Here is a 26,491-nt window from a genome sequence, read left to right on the forward strand (position 1 = left end):
AATCGCGGAGAAAGTTTTTTTCCTCGAGGGATTTTTTTGCTGACATCATGAGCGTGCACAATAAGAATATGAAGCACGTTCACGCAATTGAATTTGAATTTTATATATATTTTTAGCGCTCACATAAAACTTGATGACTAAAAATCCTATCACTACAGTTAGTAAAATGATCAAAAAACTAAAATCAACCCTCATCGATAGCTTGATAGCTGAGCCGTCTCTCCGTGTTGCTAAGGCCACTCTCCTGCGCGGGCTTCAGAGGAGTCAATTACTCCAGAGCATCCCCTCCCTTGCAACAAATACAGCACAATAATTTTAGAGAGTTAACAACTTCGAGAAAGGGGGAAATTGTAAGATAGTGACACTAAGGACAGTGAAATTAGGGTTTTGTGGCCGAGGGTCAAGTGAAACATACTACTAGTGGAAGCTTCTTTTACAACTAAATGCTACCGCTATGCAAGATGAAATGTAAATGCACGTGCGTGAATCTCTGAATGTTATAAATATTGTGAAAAGTCTGCAATATGTGCCCCTACCCTCCCATTCCCCTCCCAGTAATTAACGAGCTGAGGTTCATACCTTTGGCGTGATACATATTTGCCCGCCACACCAGAGGAAGAAGCATCTGAAAAGTAAATCAGAGAAATAAAGAAATACCAATTAGTCGAACAAAGAGGAAGGGAAGAGGCTGTCTACTGTACTTCATTTGTGTCACTTATCATTAGCAGTCGATAAAAACTCTACGAACTAACCTTTTTGCCTTCTTTAAGAGTTCAGAGTCGTCATTCTTGCGAAAATATACTCGGAGATGCAGCTCTGCAAATATTTCAGGAAGCATGATGCTGACCTTATAAAGAGATAGTTGGATTAAAATTCGATGCTATCCGATGCTCACTCTGTGTAATTCTAACATGAATGAACAACTGGGTGAAAACTACTTCGCACTTTCTTAACCAGCAGTATATTTTGCAGTGCTAACTACAGAATTTCACCTTGAATAAAAAAAAAAAAATAACACCCCTCATCTATAGAGGGTTATTATAAAGCAAAATCAATTAAAAGGGCGCATTATCGCCCATCGGCAAATTGATTTAACTTCTAAATCTGTGGATAAAACCCCAGAGTGTGACCAATCAAACGAAAGCTATTGAGTAGTGCTATGATATACAGATATAGCCAAGCTTAAATAAAAGCGGAGCTCTTGCTAGTTTATTTTCCTATCCTTTATCATTATGAATAAAAACTGTAATAAACCTCTTCAGCACTGGCTGTAGAAGAGTTTCTTCAAGGGGATTTAGGGACCAGTCCAGAGGGTGGGGAGGGGGGAAGAGGGGGACAACCTGGGGACGATGTTCTCACAACTTGCAAAGCGATCAACACGCATCTAGTCAGCGGTATCCTTAAACAGCATAGGACCTTCGTTGTAGTTCCTGATGTTTTGAGCAAATTTTCGAAGATAAGGAATGTTTTCTTCTTCAGATGAAGTGTATAATGTCAGCATCAGTTAAAATTATATTCTATTGAGCGTGCTTATAATTTTAGTTAGGGAAATTGAGCCAAAATTGAAAGAAACGAAGGTAAACTACTTCGCGTTAAGACATTACTGGTCGATTAAAGAGTGAGAAGAGTGAGTCAGTAAAACAATACGCCAGAAGCATATGGGCCTCTCTAATATCTTCTCTTAAAGTTACCAGGTATGAATGCTTGCACCCCCCCCCCCCCCCCCCGGTTTTCCCCAACGTTTCAACCTCCTCTGCTTAGCGTAGAAAATTAAAAAGAAAAGAAATTTTCAATTCGTGTTTGAACCAGTATCTTTTTTTTTCTCTTTTGGTCATTCTTGTTACATGATTGTACCCTGGCTGCTAATACACGGCGTCCTGATTGTACCCTGGCTGCTAATACACGGCGTCCTTTTAGGATTTCTTCTGTTATTTAATTCGGTAACCTCTGCTGTAACCGCATATAATGTGGGTGTCTTTAAGAAAACTTGAGATAACACCTGGCTTTCATTTTTACATCACACTTTCATTTTTACATCACAGAAATCTATTCCAAACATCAATCAAGTTTTCTCTTTAGTTTAAAAGTTGAGTTAATGTTTTTACTGACTATACTAAAAAGTTTGAAAAGTTTTAGATGGTAATTTCACAAGTTTGCAAATAATTTAATTTACTGGTCATTTGACTATCTACTGGCAAGTCTTTGTGCTATATTTCAACCCAACCATTTTCTACAACTTGTAAACACCATTATAAAATAATTCAAGTAAGTCAGGGAAATGGAAAATTTGTGGCATATACACCATGTTTGAAATGCCAAGTCTATAATGAGCTAACAGGATTGAGGAGGGTGTATGAGAATAGGATCCCTTGTCTGTATTATTAATTTGCGAATCGCTCCTATAGCCAATGTTTTAATGAGATTGGGCTGTCAGGGCAAAGGAACTGACAATTTTAGTGGGCAGTAACTTTTTTCAAACCTGAAAACCATCAATTTTGAAGCCTTACTTGTACCTGGTAACTCGTTCTTATTCTGATAAACTAGTTTTAAGAAGGATACAATCTTTTATTACATAAATTTGATACATAGGCTGTGCACAAAACTTTAATTTGACTATACGTTTATAGCCAATACCAATCCCTACACAAAATGAAATGTTAGTTGGATTAGAGGAAAAAATTATGTGCCATACATCTGCAAGATTTCATGTAATTATTTTAATTAAATGAATATTAACTGATACTAAGAGATCTAAGAATATTCAAAAGAAAAGAAAATTTGGTTAAAACATTAGAATTCAGCATAGGCGGGATAATCGAGATACATAGAACAAGCTCAGTGGAAAGTGATAGTGAATGAAACTGATAGTGACCACGTTATTTGAATATATATCCAGAGGAGGATAAAAAAGTAAGATATGGTCTGCACAACTCTTATTTTATTTTTTTAACCTATTAAGCTTAGGCATTAATATATTCTTGCTTTGTGAATTATGTGGATGCCAATTAATTTAACTTTCATGCGTCAAAATACAAAAAATGTCCTCTTCATCTATGTGCTCTAAACATTACAGGGGAGGAGGCAGGTCAAAGTAAAACCATGAATTAAAATAGGAGAGGCCCCATTAATTTCAGTCCTAATTACAGGGTTCGTACCCTTTTTTGGACTAAAAATTCAAGGACTTTTCAAGGACATATTTCAAGGACTTTTCAAGGACATATTTTTTATTTTTCAAGGACTCCACCAACTGCAAAATAAAAGAATGTTCACCTTATCCTAGTAGCGATTGTGCCGAGCTTAAGTCGAGCTAAAAGTCTATGCCTTTTTTAGTTCATCCACAACATTCGCAATTTTGCACTCAAGGTCTTTGCGAGCTATCTCCTTTTCTTTTGCAGTTCTCCTCAAACTATTTGACTTTGTAATCCACACAAGTTTCCCAGTGTCCTCTGCTTTCTGTGCAAACTCGTCTGCCGATTTAACAAGATTGTCAACATCACTGTCTAAACGCCTTCTTTTCTTTTTAAGTTCGTCAAGTTCATCGACTAGCTCCTTTCGCTTCAGTTCTACACCCTCAGAGATTTTCTTCCTCTTTTGTTCATCAAGATATGATAAATACTTCTGCCTAGCTCCTGCAGCTGACAAAAGAAGTGGTTTGTTGATTGAAACAGCAAGGACACCTCCCACAGATTGTACATGGTCTTGTACCAGCCTTTGAGCAATGAAGGAGCGCTCTTGGAGGTTCTCGACTTCCAGTTGCTTATTGACTGAGAATCCTCTTTCGACACTGGCCTGGCCATGTGATAATATCAGTAGCTCTGAGACTACTTTCCACAATGATTGGTAGGATCGCTTCTGTCCCATGTGAAGATACAGAAAGGAATCAAGTCTATCATTGTTAGGATCATAGTCTTTGAACTCCGACGGAGAAGAAGAGGGGACTTCCATAATGAATTGTCTAAATAGTTCCAAAAGGGAATCACATTCACCTTCCGGGACTTTCTTGGCATTTTCAAGGGTAGTCAAAACTCTCTTGAATTTTGTGATGGAAACATCATGGTCACTCATCATGTTTCTTGGATCTATGCAATTTATATTCCTTACAAGGGAATACTGAATTGGTGCTTTGGCAATCAGTTTGCAAACTACTTTCATAAGGAACTCCTTGCATTCCATCTGAAACTGAAGCACTCTTTTCTCTGAAACTGTGGACTTTGCAATCGACTCCTTGATCTTCTTGTCAGCTGTAAACCCCAGGTCAATCTTGGAATGAGAGGCATGAATGTTGGAGTCAGCAGGGTCAAGTTTTGTAAGCTTCAATGGGGTTTTGGCTTCACTGATAACAGTGGTCTTAATAAATCTTCTCATTAATCCCCCAAGCATGCTGTACAGGTCTGTAGCCAGGAAAGGAAGCATAGGCTTGTCGGTTTGATAGAGTGTCAAAAACGGTGTCACTTGCTTGGCTACTGATAGGAAGAAAGCGACTTTTGCAGTCGTAAAGGGATCTGCAACAAACTCTTGTACAGTTTCAAAGGATTTATTCTGTGGCTGTGGAACTTTTCCTGCCCTTGCACTCTGAACATACTTGACAACACTGTCCCACATACTCTGTGTACGTTCTGCAACCAAGACATTCTCCAACCACCTATGTTTGCAGAACTTCAAAGCAAACAGTGAGTTTCCTGTTACTTTGGTGTAGTCCTCTCTCCTTGCCGGACTGTCCTGAAAAAGCCAGTGAAGGCTGGAGAACAACCTGTCTAACTGCCATCCTGATGCCACAGCACCATCCTTGAATGCTCCATGAAGAATGTGTAAACCACAGCTGCCAATGTTCAGCATGTGACTATTATGCTCCCTTTTTGCCTCATCAGTCAGCATACTGTAAAATTTCCAATTAACGTTGGGTCCATCCATTGACAACTAGTATGAGAGAAAACATTCCTTGTAATATTGAAAGGGAAACAGATTATTTAATTTAGTACTTGCATTACGTCCCAGAGTTCGTGTCATTGTCCACCTAGACACGAAGTGAACTAGTCATGGATGCATTGGAATTGTGAAGATTTGCAATGAAAGAGTGTTGATTTATTTAGACCTTAAAGGGCAGAAAACCAAGTAAGGTGTTTCATTTCTATTTAATACAATTTTATCGCTTTTTGGAACATTGGCTAGATTGTGAACGCACAATTTATATTACATGCAATAAATTAGATTAAGTAATCTTGCATCTTTCGCCCTTCTACAGCAAAATAATAACAGACATTGAAAGATTTTCATGTTAAAAAAAATTTAACGCAACTTCTTGTAATTATCGTTCGCCGGCGAACGATGAAATTAAATGCCAGTCATGAAAACAATATAATTGATTCCAATTTGATCACACCTTTTTAATAATGGCAAGACATAGGTCTTTCAAAAGAGTGGCAATATGACAAAGAATAATTGAAATTAGGTAATTGTGTGAAGACTAAGTTTGTGCTATTGCCTATTTCGAAATGTCGATAATTGAGGGTAAGAAATAATACAACTTCAAAGAAGCATATCTTGCAAACAATTTCATGGATTACCCAAACATAACGAGAGTTGCATCCTACCTGATAAACTTTTTTGAGAGGAATTCCTTCTATGCCTGAACGAAAATGAGAAAGCATGTCCTCTGCTGTTCCATGCCCCATAAACACTGAGGTATAATAGCGACTTTCAACTTCGTGTTTGTCATGATTCCATGAACGAATGTGAATATCCATTTGCTTTGACTGGCACACGCTATTCAGGCTCTCGTCAAACATAAGTACATAAGCTTCTTCTTTTTTCACAACGTCCTTCAAAAGTTGTTTGAAGTGTGGAGCGAGCCCAAAACAGATCAAGTATGCACATTTCTTTTCTCCGCATGTAAACTGACTCGCGATCCGACTGTCAGGAAACATCGCTTGAAACAATTTGCTCGTACCTTCGCATGATTTATAGGAGTAATGAGACATTATCACCTTCAATGCCCACAAAATTTCTGCTTTCAAAGTCTCATCACGAGTGACAATTCTTTCCATCACCGATGAACCAGATGAACTCGTAGTACTAGACTTTGTGGGGTTGAGCGTGTTGTGTTCGCCACTTTCAGACGAAGCGGATTTTGAAACTTCTTTGGCATCGTCACTTGTAGTTGCTGGTTGTTGAGAAGAAACGCCAAAAAAATCTGGAACGCTTGCTAATGACCTTTTCTGGGATGTCAGTGTTTGATGTTTTTTTCCTTTCAAGTGACTTGTGAGCGCTGACTCTCCCATGCTCGAAATGTCAACATCCTTCATACACACGATGCATCGTGCCTTGTGCTTGTCACCCTTGACTTCTCGAAGCCAATCTTTATACAGTGATTTCTGAAGCCACAAGTTGCTGAAAACACACTTGCCCATTGTTTTAAATCTCTCACTCGTGAAACAAAACGCAAACAATCAACACTAACCCAGACAAGGAAAGCACTCAAAGCACATGGCTTTTCTCAGAAAGAGGGAATAGTACAAAACATTTGATTGGCCCCTGACATTCGAGACATTCAACCAATCAGAGTGATTAATAGAACCAAGAACAGGACAAATGGATATGGGCGATTGATCGACATGCGGAGTGGCGTTACGATCGTTTGTTATTTGTATCTTACTATTATGTGTTGCTACGTTTGTGCCAGTTGCATATATTTTCAGATAAGGCACTCTAGAATCTAAGTTGGATTAAATTAGCTACAAATTTCAAGGACTTTCCAGCACTGACTACAATTATCAAGGACTTTCAAGGCCTTGAATTTTTATTTTGAGATTCAAGGACTTTCAAGGACTTTCAAGGCGCGTGCGAACCCTGTAATTAAAGGAGGATCCTTGCTTTTCCAGATTCCACCCTTTAAAACTCACATACTTTCCCTTGCAAAACCAGTTTACAGCTTTCCGATAATTTCTAGAAGTCTCTAGAAATTTCTAGTATATGACAGCTTTATTCCAGAATCCTATTCTAATTTAAGGTGTGGTTGGAAGCTAAGTTGCTTGGGGCAAACTGTCAATCAATAATGGGACATTGTGGCACATTTTTGCAAAGTTCTGTGCAAAAGACCATCTGGTCTAACTGTGACATGACAGACATTACATTATCTATCAACAGGGAAAAGTGGCAATGGAAAATGAAACTACAGAGAAAGAGGACCCAAATGAAGAGAGATTCAAAGGGCCTACAAAGGTATTTCTTCCCTTCAAGATGCACATGTAAACCACATTGATGCATGGATATCAAAAACGTAAAAAAAAGGATGTTAAAAACATATATTACAGGTACATGTATCTTACAAAATAAATTAGTTTTCAGTAGATGGTTTGAACCCGGGGGTAACGTGTAGTAGTGTAGTTTGATCGTCCGGGTGAGTGTAGTTCTGAGAAGGACTGTTGTCGGTAGTGGCGACTGACGTTTCGACAACCTGAGCGGAAGTCATTATCAGAGTTAAGTGAAAGGTTGTTATCAGTCGAATTTACTTAGTCCGGTTTGTATGCACTGATTGGTCAGTTTTGCCGAGATGTTATTGGCTGTAAGACTCAAGTGGCGTAGGTCAGTCGTGATTGGTCGTTTGGATCCGTTAGTGAAGTTAGGTCGTTCTGTTCGGTTCGTTCGTAATGTTAATGTCGTGGATGAGTCGTTCGTACGGTGCCGGTAGTGGTTGACACCTGTTGAGTGGAGTCTGTTCCAAGTTAGCAAAACCAGCTTTCCAGGGTCAGTCGTTGAAAGTAGTTGCTGCTGTAGGGTAGGCATTGCGCAGAGTCCCAGTCGATAGTTTGGTTCGTAAGTCGGTGATGTTCAGCAATGTGATTGTTGACATCGCCTTTCCTCGTTGCTCGTTTGTGTTCAGTCAGTCTAGTTGCGAGGTTTCTGCCAGTCTCACCGATGTAGGAGGCGTGGCAGTCGGAGCAATTGACCTTATATACTGCTCCTTATCTGTTCCTCGGTTCGTCTCTGTCTTTGATGTTAGTAAGTAACTGACCTAGTGTGGTAATAGGTTTGTGGGCGACGCGGATATTGAATGGTTGTAGGATGCGTGAGATGTTCTCAGATATGCCCTTTATGTATGGTATAGTGGCTGTGGTCGTAGAAGTTGCGTTGTCGTTAGCTTCGGTGGTGGTGGTGGTGGTGGTGGTGGTGGTGGTGGTGGTGGTGGTGGTGGTGGTGGTGGTGGTGGTGGTGGTGGTGGTGGTGGTGGTGGTGGTGGTGGTGGTGGTGGTGGTGGTGGTGGTGGTGGTGGTGGTGGTGGTGGTGGTGGTGGTGGTGGTGGTGGTGGTGGTGGTGGTGGTGGTGGTGGTGGTGGTGGTGGTGGTGGTGGTGGTGGTGGTGGTGGTGGTGGTGGTGGTGGTGGTGGTGGTGGTGGTGGTGGTGGTGGTGGTGGTGGTGGTGGTGGTGGTGGTGGTGGTGGTGGTGGTGGTGGTGGTGGTGGTGGTGGTGGTGGTGGTGGTGGTGGTGGTGGTGGTGGTGGTGGTGGTGGTGGTGGTGGTGGTGGTGGTGGTGGTGGTGGTGGTGGTGGTGGTGGTGGTGGTGGTGGTGGTGGTGGTGGTGGTGGTGGTGGTGGTGGTGGTGGTGGTGGTGGTGGTGGTGGTGGTGGTGGTGGTGGTGGTGGTGGTGGTGGTGGTGGTGGTGGTGGTGGTGGTGGTGGTGGTGGTGGTGGTGGTGGTGGTGGTGGTGGTGGTGGTGGTGGTGGTGGTGGTGGTGGTGGTGGTGGTGGTGGTGGTGGTGGTGGTGGTGGTGGTGGTGGTGGTGGTGGTGGTGGTGGTGGTGGTGGTGGTGGTGGTGGTGGTGGTGGTGGTGGTGGTGGTGGTGGTGGTGGTGGTGGTGGTGGTGGTGGTGGTGGTGGTGGTGGTGGTGGTGGTGGTGGTGGTGGTGGTGGTGGTGGTGGTGGTGGTGGTGGTGGTGGTGGTGGTGGTGGTGGTGGTGGTGGTGGTGGTGGTGGTGGTGGTGGTGGTGGTGGTGGTGGTGGTGGTGGTGGTGGTGGTGGTGGTGGTGGTGGTGGTGGTGGTGGTGGTGGTGGTGGTGGTGGTGGTGGTGGTGGTGGTGGTGGTGGTGGTGGTGGTGGTGGTGGTGGTGGTGGTGGTGGTGGTGGTGGTGGTGGTGGTGGTGGTGGTGGTGGTGGTGGTGGTGGTGGTGGTGGTGGTGGTGGTGGTGGTGGTGGTGGTGGTGGTGGTGGTGGTGGTGGTGGTGGTGGTGGTGGTGGTGGTGGTGGTGGTGGTGGTGGTGGTGGTGGTGGTGGTGGTGGTGGTGGTGGTGGTGGTGGTGGTGGTGGTGGTGGTGGTGGTGGTGGTGGTGGTGGTGGTGGTGGTGGTGGTGGTGGTGGTAGCAGCAGCAAGAGTAGGTCTGTGAGTGTTACGTTGGATGAAGTCTTCGTTGTAGTTTTTCTTTGAAAAAACACGGTACTCGTTCTCGTCGGATAAGCTGTCTGTCGTGTTGCATACTAATTGCGCTCGTCGGGTAAGAGTCCTGATAGTAGTGGCTTTGTGTGACGTCGGGTTGTAGGATGACTCGTCCAGTAATCTGTCGGTATTTGTCGGTTTCCTGTAAACTGTTGTCCGTAATGAATTGTCGTCACGGTTTACCAAGCAGTCTAGAAAAGGTAGTTTACCATTTTCTTCGACCTCTCTAGTAAACTGTATGTCAGTGTTTTGCTCGTTAAGGTGGTGGTGGAATGCGTCGATTTCGTCGTGTCGTACGGCGGTGAAAGTATCGTCAACGTAGCGTAACCAAAGTGGTATCGTCTGTCGGCAAGTCGAAAGGGCGCTTTCCTCGATGTTTCTGCATCACAATTTCTGCTAAAACAACAGAAACTGGAGACCCCATAACTGTACCGTGTAACTGTTTGTAGTGTTTACCGTTGTACTGAAAGTAAGTTGATGTCAGGCAAAGGTTTAGTAAGTCCATAATGTCCTCTGTCGGTAGCGGTAGAGGGTCGGTAGATTGTAGGATAGCAGTCTCAGTACATTGTAGTGCCAGTTGAAGTGCAATACTTGTAAAAAGAGATTTCACATCAAATGACTCTAGTTTGTAGTCATCAGGTATCTGTACAGTCTTAATGGCGTTAATGAAGTCCTCGCGGGATTGTAGTTTTCGTCTGGATTTGTCGGTGAGCGGTTGTAGTATTGTTGTTAGGTACTTGGACAGTTGGTATGCCGGAGAACCACAGAAGGAAATAATAGGTCGCATTGGGAAACCAGGTTTGTGTAGTTTCGGCAGACCATAAAGTTTCGGTGGCTGTGGTACTGAGCAACTTAGTCGGTAGTAGCGTTGGGTGTCAATGGCGTTTGTCTTCTTGAGTGCCATGTGCTGTTAAGTTAGGGTTGAAGCGCAGGAGTCGGGTCACGTTTGAGTTCTTTGTAAGTCTGTTTGTCGTTAACAATTGCGTCCATTTTGTCGTGATAGTCAGTCTTGTCCATGACAACAGTAACTCGTCCTTTGACGGCTGGTAAAATAACAATGTCCTTGTCGTTTCTCAGTCGTTTGAGGGCATGTCGTTCGTCTTTAGTCAAGCTGCTGTCATGTAGTGACGCCGATTGTATAGTGAAAGCAATTCTACTTCTGATGTTATCCTTAGTAGACACAGGTAGCTCTCGTTGTCGAGATAGAGCCGCCTCAATACTAGATACAATAGCTTCGGTCGGTATCCGTTTCGGAGTAACTGAGTGTTTCAGTCCGTATGACAGTACGTGAGTTTCATTCTTGTCTAAGGGATGGGAAGAGATGTTTCTTACCCAGTTGTCGTCCGGTTTACTTTGTCTCTGTTCTTTGTTGCATACAAGTCGTGTCAGTTTCTGTTGATGCACAGTACGGGCACGTTCAGTCGCTTTGTTGGCTCGTTTGTCGGCAATAGTGTCAAGTAATTCCGTAGGTATCAGTTGGTTCAGTTTGTCGTGTAGTTGTTGTTTTTTGTTATTATTGCGTTTGAGTCCTCTGTGGCAATCATTTATCCGCGCTTTGACCAGTCGTCTGTAGGTGGCTTTGACGATCTGGATGGCCTCCGGTGTGTTCAACGGGGATTTAAGTTTAAGCCCGGCCGGAACAAGGCCGTGATCTTTACAGCGGTGATTAAACCAGAGTTGTTGTCGTATTCGTCTGACAGTGCTTAGGTGCGGGTTACTTTGTAAATTCTTTTTTTTTCAGTAATCATTCAGCTTGTTGTCTTAAAAATCTGTGGATCTGATTGATTGGCCCACTGTATTCTTTTCCCTGATAGAACACAATTTTGCCCAAGTTGCTCCTATGGAGAAAGTATTTATGATTTTTGGCTCAAAATGCATAACATTGTTAGTTTTTAACCGCAGTCTTTAGAATATCTAATAAAACAGACTATATGTACAAAAGTCAGACATGTAGTCTCATTGTTAATTACAGTTTACATTGTTCTTTTAGGAGGCATTGGTCAAGTTAATAGAGGATGCTACTGAAGCAAAGTCAGCTGTGGAGGCACTAGCAAGGCAGCTGTTCTCAAGTGAGGAACTGCAGAATTCATCAGTCACTGGCTTTCAGTGCAACAAAGATTAAGAAGCAAGACCAGAGACCATCAAGGCGGAGCATTTAAAAAAGTGAGTTAATTATTAAAGATTTATTTCTTTAATTATTTCTATACACCTATATGTGCTAACTGTCCTAAATACAGAACGGATCTCCTGGTCTCTCAAACAGGTAACTAGGTCTCCCTGATAAAAGCAACATCTTTTGCTAGCAATTGGCTTATAGTTACCTCAAAATCTTTGCAAAATTCAAAACATTTTACTTGATTAATTAGAATTTGTGGTTTTGTGTCAGTCTTGGCTGCATTTCCTTGATTTTTGGTAAACAAAATATGTGCCATAGACATTTACAGAAACTGAAATAAAAGTTATCTTTGTTATGGCCACATGTCAAAATACTGCACATACATACTGTCGTACTACATGCTGTCAAATGGTCAACATTTCCAACTACGTTTGCACTTCAAATAACAAATTGGCGATGTTCACCTTGCTTTATTCGCCTTGAAATCCTTATAAACTTTATTGGAAATAAATAGAATTGTTTTTTACCAAAGATCTTGTCTAGAAATTTTTTTTTTCTTTAAATCTGACCGATTGACACGATGAGTCTTTACAGTGTGGTTGTCACACAATAACGTTCGCGTCTAAAGCTTTTTGGTCATTGGCGATGTTCACCTTGCTTTATTGGCCTTGACATCCTTATAAACTTTGTTTGAAATAAAAAGAATTGTTTTTTAACTGAAGATCTTGTCCAGAAAACCAAGTTTTCTTTAAAAAAAATCTGACCGATTGAGATGAGGAGTCTTTGCAGTATTATCACACAATATCTCGGTCACGTCTGAAGCTTTCTAAGTCCTTAGCGTTGTTTCCCTTGCTATATTCGCCATGAGGTCTTTATAACTTTGTTGGAAAAAGAAAAAAATTGTTTTCTTACTAGAGATCTTTTACCTTTCTACATGTTAAACTTCTAATAAGTTGTACTGGATTGAAGACCGACTCGCCGACGTTTCCACTCGATTTTATGCGTCGGCGAGTTGGCGTCGGCGAGTTGAACCATCGGCGGCTTGACCTTAATTCGACTGCATCTATTTACTGGTTTAAATTCAGCAATTAAAAAGTCAGTAATTAACATGTGATTAAAAATAATTAAAGTTCTTTCAGTGTGTATAATTTATGTTTTGCACTAAACAGTTTCAAATGTAACATGTTTTTTACTTAAACTGCTTTAATTTGCTTTTTCCTTTTTACAGGTATTGTGCTAAGGAAAGGATTCACTGCAGCTACAAGGTCATCTGTGAGAAAGAACCTTGGCCTGGCTCTAAAGAAGGCCAGAACAAATAAAGAAAACAAGGCCAAATGCAGAGGACAAGAACAGAGAAAGCTGTGAGAAACATTTTATTGTCCTTGTTTTTTGTTTTTGTTTTTTTTTTTTAATCAAAAAGACAATGTTTTCTTCCATTTCAGTTTAGGACAATCATAGCGACAACGAAAATATTTAATATGTAACATATATTTGGATAATTCAATTTTACTGTATAGAATTTCAAATAAATTTGTTTAGGGTATTGTTGGCAAAAAAAAACGATTCTTGTTTCTGTTGGGCATGCGAATGCTACATACAAAAAGCCTGTTAAGATTCATGGTAAATTACGGGCTTAGCCTTGTTGTATACATCTAATAAATTAGTTCAAATGGTTGAATGGCAAGTAAAAATAATCATGGTCATTAGAGTGAATCATCATGAAGCAAACACCTGAAAAAGCTGGAATAAATGCTGAAAAAATCTTGAAATCTGGAATATGCTGGAAAAAGCTGGAAATTGATACATTATCTCAATCACCGCTCTTTAAGGAGCATGAAAGAAAAACCTGATTTTATCCTAGTTTGTGATTTCTGGAATCAGCAGGCGAATTCTGGCAGATTCTACCCTAATTAGCATGTTTCATTAACATTCTAGAATATTCTAGAATTTTCCAGAAAAGAAAACTGGTAAATTCTAGAAATTTCTAGAAACATTTTCTGTCATATTTCCAGAAATTTTCTCGAGATAACCAGAATATTGCAGTCTTATTTTGCAAGGGCTGTGACCAATTCCTTATATCAATGTTTAGTTTGGGTGTGAGCATCGGTAAGAAACACCATGCATTAATGAAAGCCTATGCCAGAGTATTTAATGCAATCTAAATAATAATTTTACATGTTACAATGTGGTAACTTACACAACAAAATGATATAATCACACAATTCCAAACAGAAGAAGTCAGGTTATTGACTCACATGCTTCAACTTTGGGGGCTTAAGGTACAGTGAAATAGATATGGTAAACATTACAATTAATACAAAGTTGAAAGTTTGAAAGCTAAAAGGTATACATTACAATCATCAGACCCTATGCATCCTAGCAAAGAAAGGGTCAATTACCATCATAACTTCTTCCAAACGTTCATGCTTACAGGAAATCATTAGTTCTTGTCACTAGGTGGTACTGTACTTACAATAGTTCTACTGACACAAATGCATTTTTCTATTGTTATCTCATAACAGATGATTGTGCAGGTCATGTGGAAGGTTCCTGCATAGGTAGTGACATTCCAGTTACCTCAGCAAACTGTAACCATCAGAACTATAAGCCAAGGTGTATTTACCAAGTGGTCAACTTTCCAAATTAGTCACCTAGCTGTTACTGTGGAGTTCACTCCTTTTTGAGGCTATCTTTAGCTTTATGATCCTGTTACATGTGAAAACATTAAATGTTACTCACATAATCAAATAATTACCTACATCAAAAGTTATAATTTTTTTAACCACCTGCTTCCTTTAATTGTGCCCCAGAAATAGTAAATGGCATTGAAGAGAAAGGAAGAAAGTTCTTGAAACATTTTATGTTAAATGAAACTTTGTTATGAATGTTAATTGCAACGGCAACGAAAACATCTGTGAAGCTATAATAACAATTACTTTTCCATGTAAACAAAGCATAAAGAAGTATGATTTGAATAAATTTAATCTCATCCAGTTCTAGTGCAGAATCCAAAATCTATTTAACTTACTGGTGAATAGGAAAAAGCTCAATGTGTTTTTCCTGCTTCTGTCATTCTAAACGTCATGAATCAATCATGCCACCACTTAAGTATGATTGTTTTGAAGATGTGTACTTTTTCTTATGAACTTCTAATTTTAGTATCTATCTTTTACCAGCTGACGTCTGAGAAGAATCAAGTCCACACTGGTAATTTGACACGTTGCAGGCAAACCCTTATTTGATCAAAAACATGTAGGGCAATAGAAGAAATTGGCTAGCACAATTCAAGTTTCCCTTCTCAAGTATTCTGTGACATTTTACGGCATGTGGTAAATTTTACAGTTTCCCTCATTTCACTGTCTTCTGTTCATTTGTTTGGTTCATTTGTTTGTTTGCTTTCCTAACAATCTTAGCTATTGTTGCCAACAAATGCAAGGAGTATATGAAATGTGCACAGTTATGTGCACATATAAGGCATCATGTAAGTTTTCTGTTTGTAGAGTATTGCCTGAATATATGATTGAAGTAAGTGCAAGTGCCTTAAGTAGACATCATTCTATGGTCTTCTCTTCTTCCATCTTGGAGGGTGCCTTGTGTACATAAAAATTGAGGTTCAGTGCCTTTGGTAGCTTTTTGGCTACAAAGATCAGCAAAGGACAACAGCAACACCAAAAAATCTTCTAAAGACACCACTACAATGGTAGGTAAACACAACTGACATGAATGAGTGAAGCATGTCAATCATGAAGGTATGATTGTCAATTTGCTTTTCATTACTTGCAAACAGCTAGCTTATTTCTAACAGCTTTGAAGACTTCTGTACCCCCGCTTTCAAATAAAAGCATTTCCCATGAAAATTTTAAACATTCAGTGAAAGATATAAGCTACCAGTAACAGGTTATTCCATTGTAAGTGTTTCATAACATTAGATTCTCATCACATTTTTTTGGTACATTTGAAAGCCTAAGAATATTTAAAATCATTACAAAATAAGGAAATCCCCCATTTTAAACCTTTAAGTCCCTCTAATGACGTATATGATATCAAGCAGACAAGTAATGAGAATAAAGAAAAATATCAATTAGGGTATTGTTAGTTGATCAAATTCCAAATTCTCCAAACTGACATCACATAAATTGTTTGGCAGACAGTAAGGAGAATTATGAATGAAATTTTGGGAGTCAAAGGGTTAAGACACATGGTAATCATATGTACCAGAAAGACAGGGAATAAATATAACATTATACTTCGGTAAAATGTTCTTATGTAGAGTGAAGTTTCAGACTCATTGAAATTAAGTTGACTTCATGTTTCAGATTTTTGTTAAAGAAATGTGTAATGTCTCTTTACAAGGATGAAAAGGGAATGCCATTTATGAATTTTAAAATAGTACATGCCAAAAACTTACGGATGTAATTTAAAAAATATCCAGGAAGGTTACAGAAACAGACACTCAAAAACTGCTCCTCAATTCGAAAACTGTAATTAACAATTATTTATGCTGACCATGTGCTTAAAAGCATGCTTGTGAGCTCAAATTGCCAGGACCCTGTTTAATTATACGAACACATTTAGGACGCTTCTTGCGAATATGATGACTATCAATTTCAGAGACTGATACTTCAGTTTCCAGCATTGAGAAAAAATTATCATATCGCAAGCATGTTCATCATAACCTGAACATTAAGTACGCCTTGAGATGCTCAGTGAAGAGAAAGTGGCTCCATGTTTTGTGAGACAAACCATTTCTTGACGTTCGAATGAATCAAGTAGAAAGCATGAAAACATAGCGTTGAAAAGTACCATGACCAAACGTGAATTTTACATGGTCAATTCGACTTTCCATATGGTCAACTTTTTACTTTTTATATCAGTCAGTGTGAAACGCAGACTGCAGACCGAAGGTTAAGTGCAGACTAAGGGTAAAATTCAGACTGAAGACTGCAAACCAGGGGTAAAATGCAGACTCAGTTCAAAAACAACCTGCTTCCCCATCGTCATGGCGTTGATGTTTCGAACTTCACGTCCTCAGATGGTTTTGCCGTTGACATATTGTTTTAAGGTAAGAACAATTAGAAACATAGGTGTTTGAATATGCAGTTCACAGCCAGCTAAATACATTTCCCTTATCCACGTAAGGTATAAACAGTTCTGCTGAGCAACATTCGGTAGCTTTAACATAATGTAACTCGTGTATACTTTGTTCGGCTTTAAAAGTAGTAGCGATAGACTTTCATCGCACGTTGGCAATTTCGATTACTTGGACAATAAAAACCTGTTAAAAAAAATCAAATTACCGCGTCAGACTTAAAGTAAATATGGACATCGCTGATTCAAACTCATTATACGTCTATTACTTCGCTCCTAGGGTAAAACAACAAATCTTCGACATAGCGCCTTTTTTCCAAATAATAATGTAAACCCTGCGATACCTAACTGAAGAGAGAATGATAGAAACTTGCTCACACCGTTCGCTATCATTTGAAAACTTTTTAGGCAAAACATAATCCATAAGATGACTTCTTTTCCATTAACACCACGACTGTATTAAACATTCCAAAAGATAGGACAAGAAATAACTTAAGGAATACGAACACTTTGAAATGTTATTCAAGCGATGAACCGGCGCGAGGGTTTTAAAGCGATGAATGCAAAAGTCATTGTTTTACCGAAACATGATTTGAATTATAAACTGAAGCTAGTATCGAAAGGAAGATTGGGAAAAAAAGGATTGAATTTGTCTAGACCTTAAGGTAAGAGAAAACCCAGATAAGACACGACTTACCTCCTCTTCTTTCTCGGATCCTTTGTTGTTCACTTCTCTTCGTTGATGACTTCTTTTCAGTCTGTTTTCTGGAGCGTCTTTATATTTCCTTCTCCTATTTCTCTTCGCTAGATATTCGCCTCTTTACTTATGCCTTTTCTTGTTCTCTTTCATGGTCCTCTCGCCATATTCAGCCTATTTTAGCGTCCTTTCTAACTTTCTTGCACGTTTTTCTCGACTCGCTTTTCGCCTTTTACTTCTTTCTTTTATTGTTTGCTCTGTTTCTTTCTTTCCAGCCCATTTTCACTCAAAACCCTTTCTCCACGCACTTGAATTATGACAATTTCCTCCGGTTGACAAAGCTTTAGGTCTGTGGGTATTGTTGCTTCGCGAGTTGATTAAAATTGCAAAATACTGAGAATTACTGTTCAACCACAACCTCACCAGTTTAATTTCCCGCTCAAAACGCAGGTTGCAAATTATTTGCTTACGGGGCTTCACATCTACTAGTCCATGTGAAGCCCTCGTGTAACGCCTAACTGTCTGCCCGCGGTACAATGCACGAAAGCTCGGCACTCGAGAATGCACACTTCATTGTCATCTGCGAGTGTCCTCTAGTTACGCACGCAATCGTGCCTGTGCATCACCTTCGCCTTCGCCTTTCCATTGCTTAAAGGCTAAGATAGTGCCCGCAATACTTTTAGCCGTGCATGCTAAAAGTAACACCTTGTACGGTAGGTCGTACAGTTATAAGTCCAAATTTTTTTGGCTTGGTGGGTTACAACTATTTCGGGCTATGCTGCGCGTGCTGTGCACGCTGCGAGCTCCGCTATTATGGTCGTAAATTGCTTACCTTCTGATATCAGCGAGAGCCACTAAGCACTATCTATAAGTGTACGAAATTTTGCCACATAAACACATGAATATCCACTTAAATTGAAAAACAACAACAAACCTCATCCTTTTCAAAAACACGAGGTTTATTTGGCTCGTGTTTGCTGTAAAACCGCACCTCATCGATTGGATTTCTATCTCTCATTCCATAGTCGAAAGTGACCATCTGGGAAAACAAAAGTCATTTTTGTCTTAAAGTTGCTTTTCCAACGGGAGACCTACTACATTGGATACTTCGAAACATAGGTTCTGCTCTTGTTAATCATGAACACTAGTTTCGGTGGAGTTTCAAGTGTCCTTGTAAGGAATGAAAACAAATCCTATTTCAAATCCTATTTTTGTAAAGAGTTTACTATGCTAAGCATTGAACCTTGATTACAAAAGTGAGTACTAGTGATTTACAAAAAAATATGTCCTTGATTAAATTGTCCACCATTATCAAACTGACTTCCAGTTGAGTTGCATCAAGAGAGAAGAAAAACGTCAGACTGTCCACGCGACGGTCAGGGCGGGTGCTACCCTGACTCCTGTAATAAAAGGACACATTCCATCGCCATACTTACGTCAATTATAAAGTCTTCTGGGTCGAGTTTAGGGCCGTCTTCAATACAATCGGCCATAACTTTTTGTATGCCTGGAATCTCCTTCTGACCAATAAAAATCATGACAACTGTTAGAGAAAGATGTTTTTCTTTTTTTTCCTGTTTTCCACGAGCATGGGATAAAGAAAAGTCCCCTTGAGGAATTGAACCTCAGACCTTCGGATTCCACGCTCCAACGCTTTATCACTAAACCAAAGAGACTCTATGGTGAGCCACGCCATTTTTTATATGTCTCACGTTCGCGACAGGGAAAAGGGAGAAATTTTCTCCTTGTTCATTACCGAGCTCAGAATTCACCCAGTTTCGAATACCAGTAACATTATCTAAAATCATCCACTCAACTATCTATCTTCATCTTCTTCCTCAGCCTGGCCTATCGATGATAACGCTCAGCAACGAAATTAATTGATATCAATCTATAAAAATCGATCACACTTTATAACACTTCACTTCACGCACGAACTCGTGCGTTAAGACGGGACCTGGCGGACGCGTGCGCGGATTCGCACGGAGGGTGTTTTAATAGACACCCAGACAAACATGCTCCTGGGAGAACCCAAGAGCGCCATTTGCGCTCAAAGATTCGATGATTCACCGAATTCTGCAATTCACACTACTTATCACAGCTGGCTGCGTTCTTCATCGATGCGTGAGCCTAGAGATCCACCGTTAAAAGTTGTCAAACTTTTTTTTTCTTTAGATCCTACAGGTATCTCTGTAATCAGTTCTTTGAACGAAACTATCTGTCAAATGTCGTCGGGGCAGGAGCTGACCGCGCCACAGCGCATTGAGTGCACGCACTAGAGAGAGAGAGAGAGAGAGAGAGGAACACACCAATACAGCGGACGAAGCGTCCAACGCCACACTGCATTGTGACCATACCAAAGTATACAAGTCCAATAATTTCATCCATTCCCACATTTAATATTGATTGATCGACTGACTATCATTTATCAATTTTCATTGATTTCTCATTCTAGTTTTATCAAGTTGAAACTTATTGCATTACGTCTCTTGTCATTCACCGCTAAAAAAAAAAGTCCAATTAAACTTACTTTATCTCGAAGTTCGCGGAAAATGGTTTGGCCGATATATTCGTAAAGGTTCCGGTGCTGTATTCGGCGCAAAATTGTACGAGCCTTGAAAAACAAGCAAAGAAACAAAACAATGAAACGACACAAAAACGCTGGAGGTAAGAACTAACATTCCCTCTCCCTCTCTCTCCCCCCCCCCCCCCCCATTGAAAAAACTCCGTAGTTTTAGAACCCAGTTTTCGGCAAACTACAACTGAAAGGAAGAAATTCATTTCCGATGTCATTAACCTTTCATCTAATCCTTGGAAGTTCTGATCAATCAAAGAACAGGTGTCTCAAAAGAACGAAACCATATTGAATGTTGTGCCCTGAAAGTCTTCCTGTTGATAATCACCTCTTTCAGCTTAGGATCGCTCGAGTTGAGGATCTGGTAATACACGCGATCACTTAGCTGTGAATACGCATTCATGTCATCAATACATTCAGAAATTGGACAATTCCTAACAAACGACGAAAACATAGGAAACTGTTAGAGCCTGATTCACACACTGTAACTCAACTGTTATAACATAGTTGTTTATATAAAAATCAGCCTTTAAACTTTGAAATTATATCTTGTTCTGCAACTTTCTCCAATTGAATTGTAGTAAATTTTTCCTTCGCGCTTAAAACCGGCTACGCACCCGGCGATTTTACACGCGATCGGTCAAAATCACAATCGCCGCATCGGACACACCTGGCGACTTTGGCCCATCGCCGCGATCAGCGTATAAAATCGCCAGGAGTGTCGCTGGCTTAAGAATCCCGCACAACCCGTCTGTGGTTTTGGTTAAGTTGTCTGTCTTGCGACTCTCATCCTTACCCCGAGAACTCTTTTCAGTCGGAAAAAAGATGTTGGCTTATTGATTGAACCTCTCAAACAATTTTTTATAGAAATATATAGTGGTATCACTATGTGTCACTGCATCCCAGAATTCATTCTCCTAAAAAGGGCACCAAGTGACAGAGTTAATGTGAAGAAGCTGGCATTCACTGACCTCTGTGATCCTTTGAAAAGTAATAGCTTGTCAGCCATAACAAGTGCATCTGCAATCCTGCAATTACGAAAAGACACCTAAGTGAATTGCTAAGTAAATCTTGCCCTTCGATTGAGAAGCTGTACAAAAAGTCACAACCAACTAACAAATGTGTATCTTGTAGCAAGAAAAATTTTTAGCTCATTTATGCTGAAAGCAATGAATGAGGTATCGTGGTGGAGCAGATGTGGACGGAAGTTGTCGACTGTAGACAGAAGTTGCATTGTGGACCGTGAACAGAAGTAGTCTCGCATGCTACCCATCCCCGCTTAGTGAAAGTCAAATTAATTTCGATGAAACTCAGATTCTCACGTGGAAAGAAATAAAATGTTTCTATGGTTTAATAAAAATAACCCCAAATCACATTTTTTGAACTTCTGAAAATGCAACTTGAATCGAGAAGCCAAAATGTTCACACCTAGGGGACCCGTAGCGGGTTCAATTCGACACACGCTGTGACCACGCGAAAGAGCATCTAAGGTAGCCATATTGGTAAGCCGCGCGTTTGCGTTTGTCTTCAGTTGGTATAAAGTAATCATTGCTCTATCAGTGTATTTTTCCTCGTGAGCTCTTCAACATACAGTCCACATATCAATCAAAACGGCCAAAATAGTCTTACTAGAATTTTTTTCGAGCTCCAATATTTCGGTTCGGACTTGAAGCTCGCTCGAACAAAAAAAGCAATACCAGTCCGGTCAGTACAAAATGCAGACTGCAGACTGGGTACAAAATACAGACTGAGAATTTAAACTGTTTTTTTCTTCTGCTACGTGATAACAAGTCATCTTACAACTTACCGAGCGTCACGCAATCGCTTTTCCGCGATCATCTTTCATGATCATTTGCACTATTGTGGAATATTCCTTAGCCGTTTCTTGATCACAATCGTTCTTCATATAATTTCAAGCCTTCATATAGTCTTGTTACTTTGCGCGCGAGTTGGTTGGTGATATCAGTAAAAAAATTACCAACTTAATAATAGTAGATGTAGATGTGAATGAGATGACTGAAAAGCCCTGTTGAAGGGAGTTCCAATAAAGTTTGTATGTATGTATGTCACTATTGAATAATAGACACGCGCAAAATTCGAGAAACAATTGACAGCTTTGCACGTGGTCCGTACGTTTCATCGTTTTCACCGATGTGTTTATTTTGCTGACAAAAATGCGGACCGAGTCCTAAACTGTTCCTTCGACTCGATATATTTTCCACGTTCCTGGGTGTACACACACATATTTTTCCATAAGTGTCTTACATTGTTATTGGCTTAGAACATGAGGCACCAGCGAATTTTTATAAGGAGAAGCGAAGAGTTGCTTTCGTGACTAGCCATTTGTTTACTTTTCTGGTGGTTTTATCTCTCATCTGTTTGGTGACTACGCAAATATTAATATGTGGAAATCAGACCATATGAAGGCTTGAAATTCTATTAAGAACGACTGTGGCCGCTTTGTTAAAAACCAAAGACAATGGCCGCTTTGTTAAAAACAAAAGATATCAAGAAACGGGAAAGGAATATTTCACAATAGTGCAAATGATCGTGAAAGATGAGGGTTACCAATATTTTGCTGCTAGAGCCATATTTGATGCCTGATTATGCCCGCCCAGCCCAGCATCCGCCCCACAGACACACACACCCACAAAAAGGACACTGTCTGCCTAATGACCTCTGCCCATCCTACCTCCAGCCCACACAACCTTTTTTCCAATTCTTATCACGACGAACGCACAAGTTTTCTTATCACACAACTTCCCAAAAATAAGAGAGAATTTATTCCATAAGTCTTGAAAGTTCACATAAACCGAATTCAGCTGTACCTATATTCAGAAAGTCCTAGAAATCGATACAAATTTGAGCCGTAGCATGAATAAGCTGGCTCCAAGAGCTCTTTGATTAGGTTCCATTTACGTCAAATGCGAATCAACTGTCAGTTGTTATTCGCAACAGTCCATCTACGAATATGTTACCGTAATCTTGAATAACATATTTCATCCCAAAGTTCTACCCGGTAGAAATCATCAGCGCGAAACACCAAAAATCTCTAATCCGCAAAATTAACCTATCAGAATTTTTAAACAAAGTGTTAACGGTGTAATCTCCAACAAGATCAATCAGTCAAATTCACCAACTACAGCGCTTATTTTACGAGTCTAACTTGAAACGCTTTCCTTATTTACCGCTACAGAACCACAGAACCATGGAACCACATACGGTAACTTACATTCTTTCAATAATGTTTACCGTCTTGTGTTGGTAAACCTTTCGCAATAAACTGTTCCTGGTGTGAAACATTTCATAGATGTTGCCTGCTTCTTTATCGCGTACACATATTTGCCGTTTGCCTCCGACATTGATGACTCTGGCAAAATTTATGTAACGCCTGTGAAAAAGAAATAATTTCAGCGATTGTAACGTTGAGTTCAATTGAGTGAACTTGAACTGACTGTAGGAAAACCAAAGAGAGGTAGTCACAGGACGAAGGATGATATTACATAAGGACGTCTGAAGCTAAAAGTAAAAAGACAAAAAGAAAAAAAGTGCACAGCCTCGAGCGGGAAAACATGAGAGTGCAGGCAAGTCGCAAAGGGTTTCAGTTTTCTACCCAACTGGCTGAGAAAGTGGCACGAATTTTCCATGATCAATCACAGAGTGAAATAAATTATAACCACACTTCTCTTTCTCGGAGCTATTACCAAAAAAAAAATCTGAATTGAAACAAGGAAGCTGTAGGCTTAAGTTGACTATCCCTAGTTCACTGTCTTTCTCCCTTCCTTTGACTAACAACAAAAACAGGTGTAACATACTTATGATCAAAACTGTTGTTGATTCCTAAGTGATGACAGTCTCGTGATAAATAGTCGAACTTGTCCACATCAATGCTTGTTCGTTTGTTGGCAACAATCTGAAACACAGATAAGTCTCATAAGTACAACAAGAGATAACACTTTCATGTGTCACATGTGTATTACGTTTACGCTGTAGATGTTTTTAAACGCAACAAGGAAGATCTGACCAGGGCTTGATGAACACAGACCTTCGGATCCAAGTTTAACGGGTCAGCAATTGAACTGCAATATCTTCAGAAAGAATATCACATGTTACTGAAATACACCCCGGTACCTTTACCTCATATAAGAAGCTTTTCTCTTTTTCTCTTCCTTCATATGGCCAGTCCTTTAATAAAATCATATTTTTCAAAGTATCGTAAAAATATAAACAAAACTCAAAGAGTGAGGTATCAATAAAAAAAAAGGCTGACTATTAACCCTTACACTCCCGAGAGTGACTAATAAATAATTTCTCCTTACAATATCGATACAGTATCAAGCAGACGAGTAATAAGAGTATTAGTTGATATAATATTAGAACTTCAAAACTAACATCATAAGAATTGTATAGCAGACAACAAGGAGAATTACTAATGAGATCTTGGGAGTGAAAGGGTTAAGTATGAATATGATTTTATTGGTACTATTTAATGATTACTTCACCCAGCAATATTTAGGCCAAGTCCACGCAACAACTCTCCTTGGTTAGTCTGGTCATCCACGCTAATACAGATAGATACATGTAATCTACAAATCACAATGCTTTTTACATTCTTCAAACTGAGTGATTTTGAAATGCCACAACTCTGTCTTAGTGTGGATGAAAGAAAGTATAAAAATGGAGATTTAATCCTTAGGTTATTACTACAGTTGAGCCTGATCCAGACCAAAAGGGAAGCGTTTAGAAACAGCTGATGTTACTACTCTTTGGATTTTTTGCTAGTTCATTCAATCCTACCGGCAGTAATCAAACGCGTGCCCGCGGACGTAGTCAAGCACCCCTTGATTGTTGTATTTGCAAGGGTATTAAGCACTGGGCAGAAGAAAAAAGAAAACCCTACTTTCAAATTCACCCTGTCCCCCCCCCCCCTCCCCTCCACCCCTTCTCACTCGGAATGCTGAATCATACCTCATTCGTAGTTGCCTTCAACGGTGATCCTTTGATTAGTTCTCTAATAAAGGTCACATCTCTCTCTTTCAAATCATAATCTTTGAAAATTTCAGACACGCCCTCTTTCTTCATTATGTGATCAAACATATCAACAGAAGCATCTTCATGCTATGTACAGAAATAACGTATTAATCAAAATTTTAAAAAAAATTCTTGAACATGATTGGTTATTACCAGCCCGATTTGAGCACTAATAGGACAGTGTCATGTGCGCTGTTGTAGTGCATTTTGCCGAGTTAACTGTTGCTTTTTTTTTTTTTGTAAACACATTAAAATTCTTATTGGACATTTTAGTGAGTAGTATAACTGAATATTGTTATGAAATGTGGTACTTTGATGAGCTTGCAGGGTGAATAAAAATACAAATGATTAGTAAAATTACAAAAAGTTACTGTACATTTACCTTCCAGGTACTATCAGACCTGGCAGTTGGTATAAATAATGTATCAAATAAGTGTGAAAATGGCCCATGACCTATGAAAAGGAACAAACAAAGCACGAAAGTAAAACAAAGCTTCAAAATTACACAAGAACCACAGTTGTTTTCCAGAGAAATTTTGTTCTGCATTACAGCAGGGATGTGAAACACTGAGTTGAGCATTAACTAGAATTTTTCAAATCTATTCGTTTGCACAAATTACACTTTATCATTTACAAGAATCAACATCATTGAATCCAGAAGCACAAGCAGCAATCTCATCTCCAAATAAAGGACAAAAAATTCCCCTCTATCTCCAAAGGGACAGTATGTAAAGGTCAAAATATTCAATGACCATGATCATGAAATTCTTTTGCATCCAAATAAATTTCAATTTTACTTTAAGAGCCTGAACAATACCTGGCCACTGTTGTATCCCATTTACAGTAAAATGATACTGTTATACTTTATTTCTTCTAAATATGAATTTCATGCAATTTGAAGTTACTCATTTTCCTCTCTCATATGTATGCAGTTCCTTTAAAATTATAGTTATAAGAATTTGGTGTTAGATAAAGGTGACAACTACCATGTAAGTTTGAGTATTCTCTCTACCTGTTGGCTGGATAATGTTGGGATATTATAGGGAGAAGTTACATGTTAATCACTTTTGAGTTAATTTATGTAATCCTTTAACAAAGGTCACAGAGAAATTTTCTGAAATCAGCCTGACTTGAAACTGTAAACAACACAACAGACAGAGGCCTGTTTTGGGACCAGACTGTTTATTAAATGTATATATCCTACATAAATAACACACTAGACTATTATATAACAAAGATATTGAACAAATACACTAAACCAGCGGTCTAGTAATCAAGAATAAGTTACAAACACGATTGAGATTAAGGTACAATCAAAACTGTCGATGGTGTGGGTGGGTGGGAAACTAAAACTTTCTTAATGCTAGAAATAAACTTTAACTGCTCGCTCGCAAGATTACTAATAACATGTGCACATATACCTAAGCACTAATACTCCAGTAATTTTGCAATTAATACGCGTTAGCATGGTGAATAGCCATTGGCTCTACCCAAGTCTTATGACTTATGTGCTGAATAAATTGCTCAATCTTACAGAAACGGGAAAGTACTAACTTGCA

General features: G+C 39.6%; 2 protein-coding genes, 1 non-coding gene and 2 pseudogenes across 7 annotated transcripts in view; all 5 read right to left on the reverse strand.

Annotated features, from left to right (window-relative positions):
- The window catches only part of LOC149048499 (deoxynucleoside triphosphate triphosphohydrolase SAMHD1-like), a 31,877-nt gene that overhangs the window by 649 nt on the left and 4,737 nt on the right, over nt 1-26,491 (reverse strand). Inside the window, exons 6-18 of one of the 4 annotated variants that reach the window (XM_089198777.1) lie at nt 25,315-25,385; nt 24,870-25,019; nt 24,039-24,086; nt 23,717-23,814; nt 23,134-23,292; nt 20,873-20,929; nt 20,230-20,335; nt 19,857-19,940; nt 18,763-18,843; nt 18,261-18,365; nt 753-847; nt 580-625; nt 1-289 (exon numbers count right to left, since the gene is read on the reverse strand). The exon at nt 1-289 is cut by the window's left edge and continues 649 nt beyond it. In XM_089198777.1, coding sequence (XP_089054903.1) covers nt 269-289; nt 580-625; nt 753-847; nt 18,261-18,365; nt 18,763-18,843; nt 19,857-19,940; nt 20,230-20,335; nt 20,873-20,929; nt 23,134-23,292; nt 23,717-23,814; nt 24,039-24,086; nt 24,870-25,019; nt 25,315-25,385 — 1,121 coding nt within the window. In that variant the 3' untranslated portion in view covers nt 1-268. Of the gene's footprint in view, nt 290-579; nt 626-752; nt 848-13,670; nt 14,248-18,260; nt 18,366-18,762; nt 18,847-19,856; nt 19,941-20,229; nt 20,336-20,872; nt 20,930-23,133; nt 23,293-23,716; nt 23,815-24,038; nt 24,087-24,869; nt 25,020-25,314; nt 25,386-26,491 lie in introns of those variants that run through there. The other 3 variants (XM_089198776.1, XM_089198778.1, XM_089198779.1) reach the window with 3 other exon arrangements.
- On the reverse strand, nt 3,219-6,541 carry LOC149048500 (uncharacterized). Its single transcript, XM_089198775.1, has 2 exons — nt 5,592-6,541; nt 3,219-4,917 (listed from the first exon to the last, which is right to left on the reverse strand). Exons 1-2 carry the CDS (start codon nt 6,405-6,407, stop codon nt 3,316-3,318), a joined length of 2,418 nt encoding a protein of 805 aa, XP_089054901.1. The 5' UTR covers nt 6,408-6,541; the 3' UTR covers nt 3,219-3,315.
- Nucleotides 7,294-8,237, reverse strand: LOC149048501 (uncharacterized; annotated as a pseudogene). Its single transcript, XR_016185404.1, has one exon. The product of XR_016185404.1 is annotated as an uncharacterized LOC149048501 (transcript).
- Nucleotides 9,249-11,151, reverse strand: LOC149048502 (uncharacterized; annotated as a pseudogene).
- LOC149048503 (5.8S ribosomal RNA) lies at nt 19,326-19,479 on the reverse strand. The gene has a single exon (XR_016185419.1). It is a non-coding gene; the product is annotated as a 5.8S ribosomal RNA (ribosomal RNA).

The sequence above is a fragment of the Pocillopora damicornis genome, chromosome 3 (genome assembly GCF_964200805.1).
Source record: "Pocillopora damicornis chromosome 3, jaPocDami1.2, whole genome shotgun sequence".
Lineage (NCBI taxonomy): Eukaryota > Metazoa > Cnidaria > Anthozoa > Scleractinia > Pocilloporidae > Pocillopora > Pocillopora damicornis.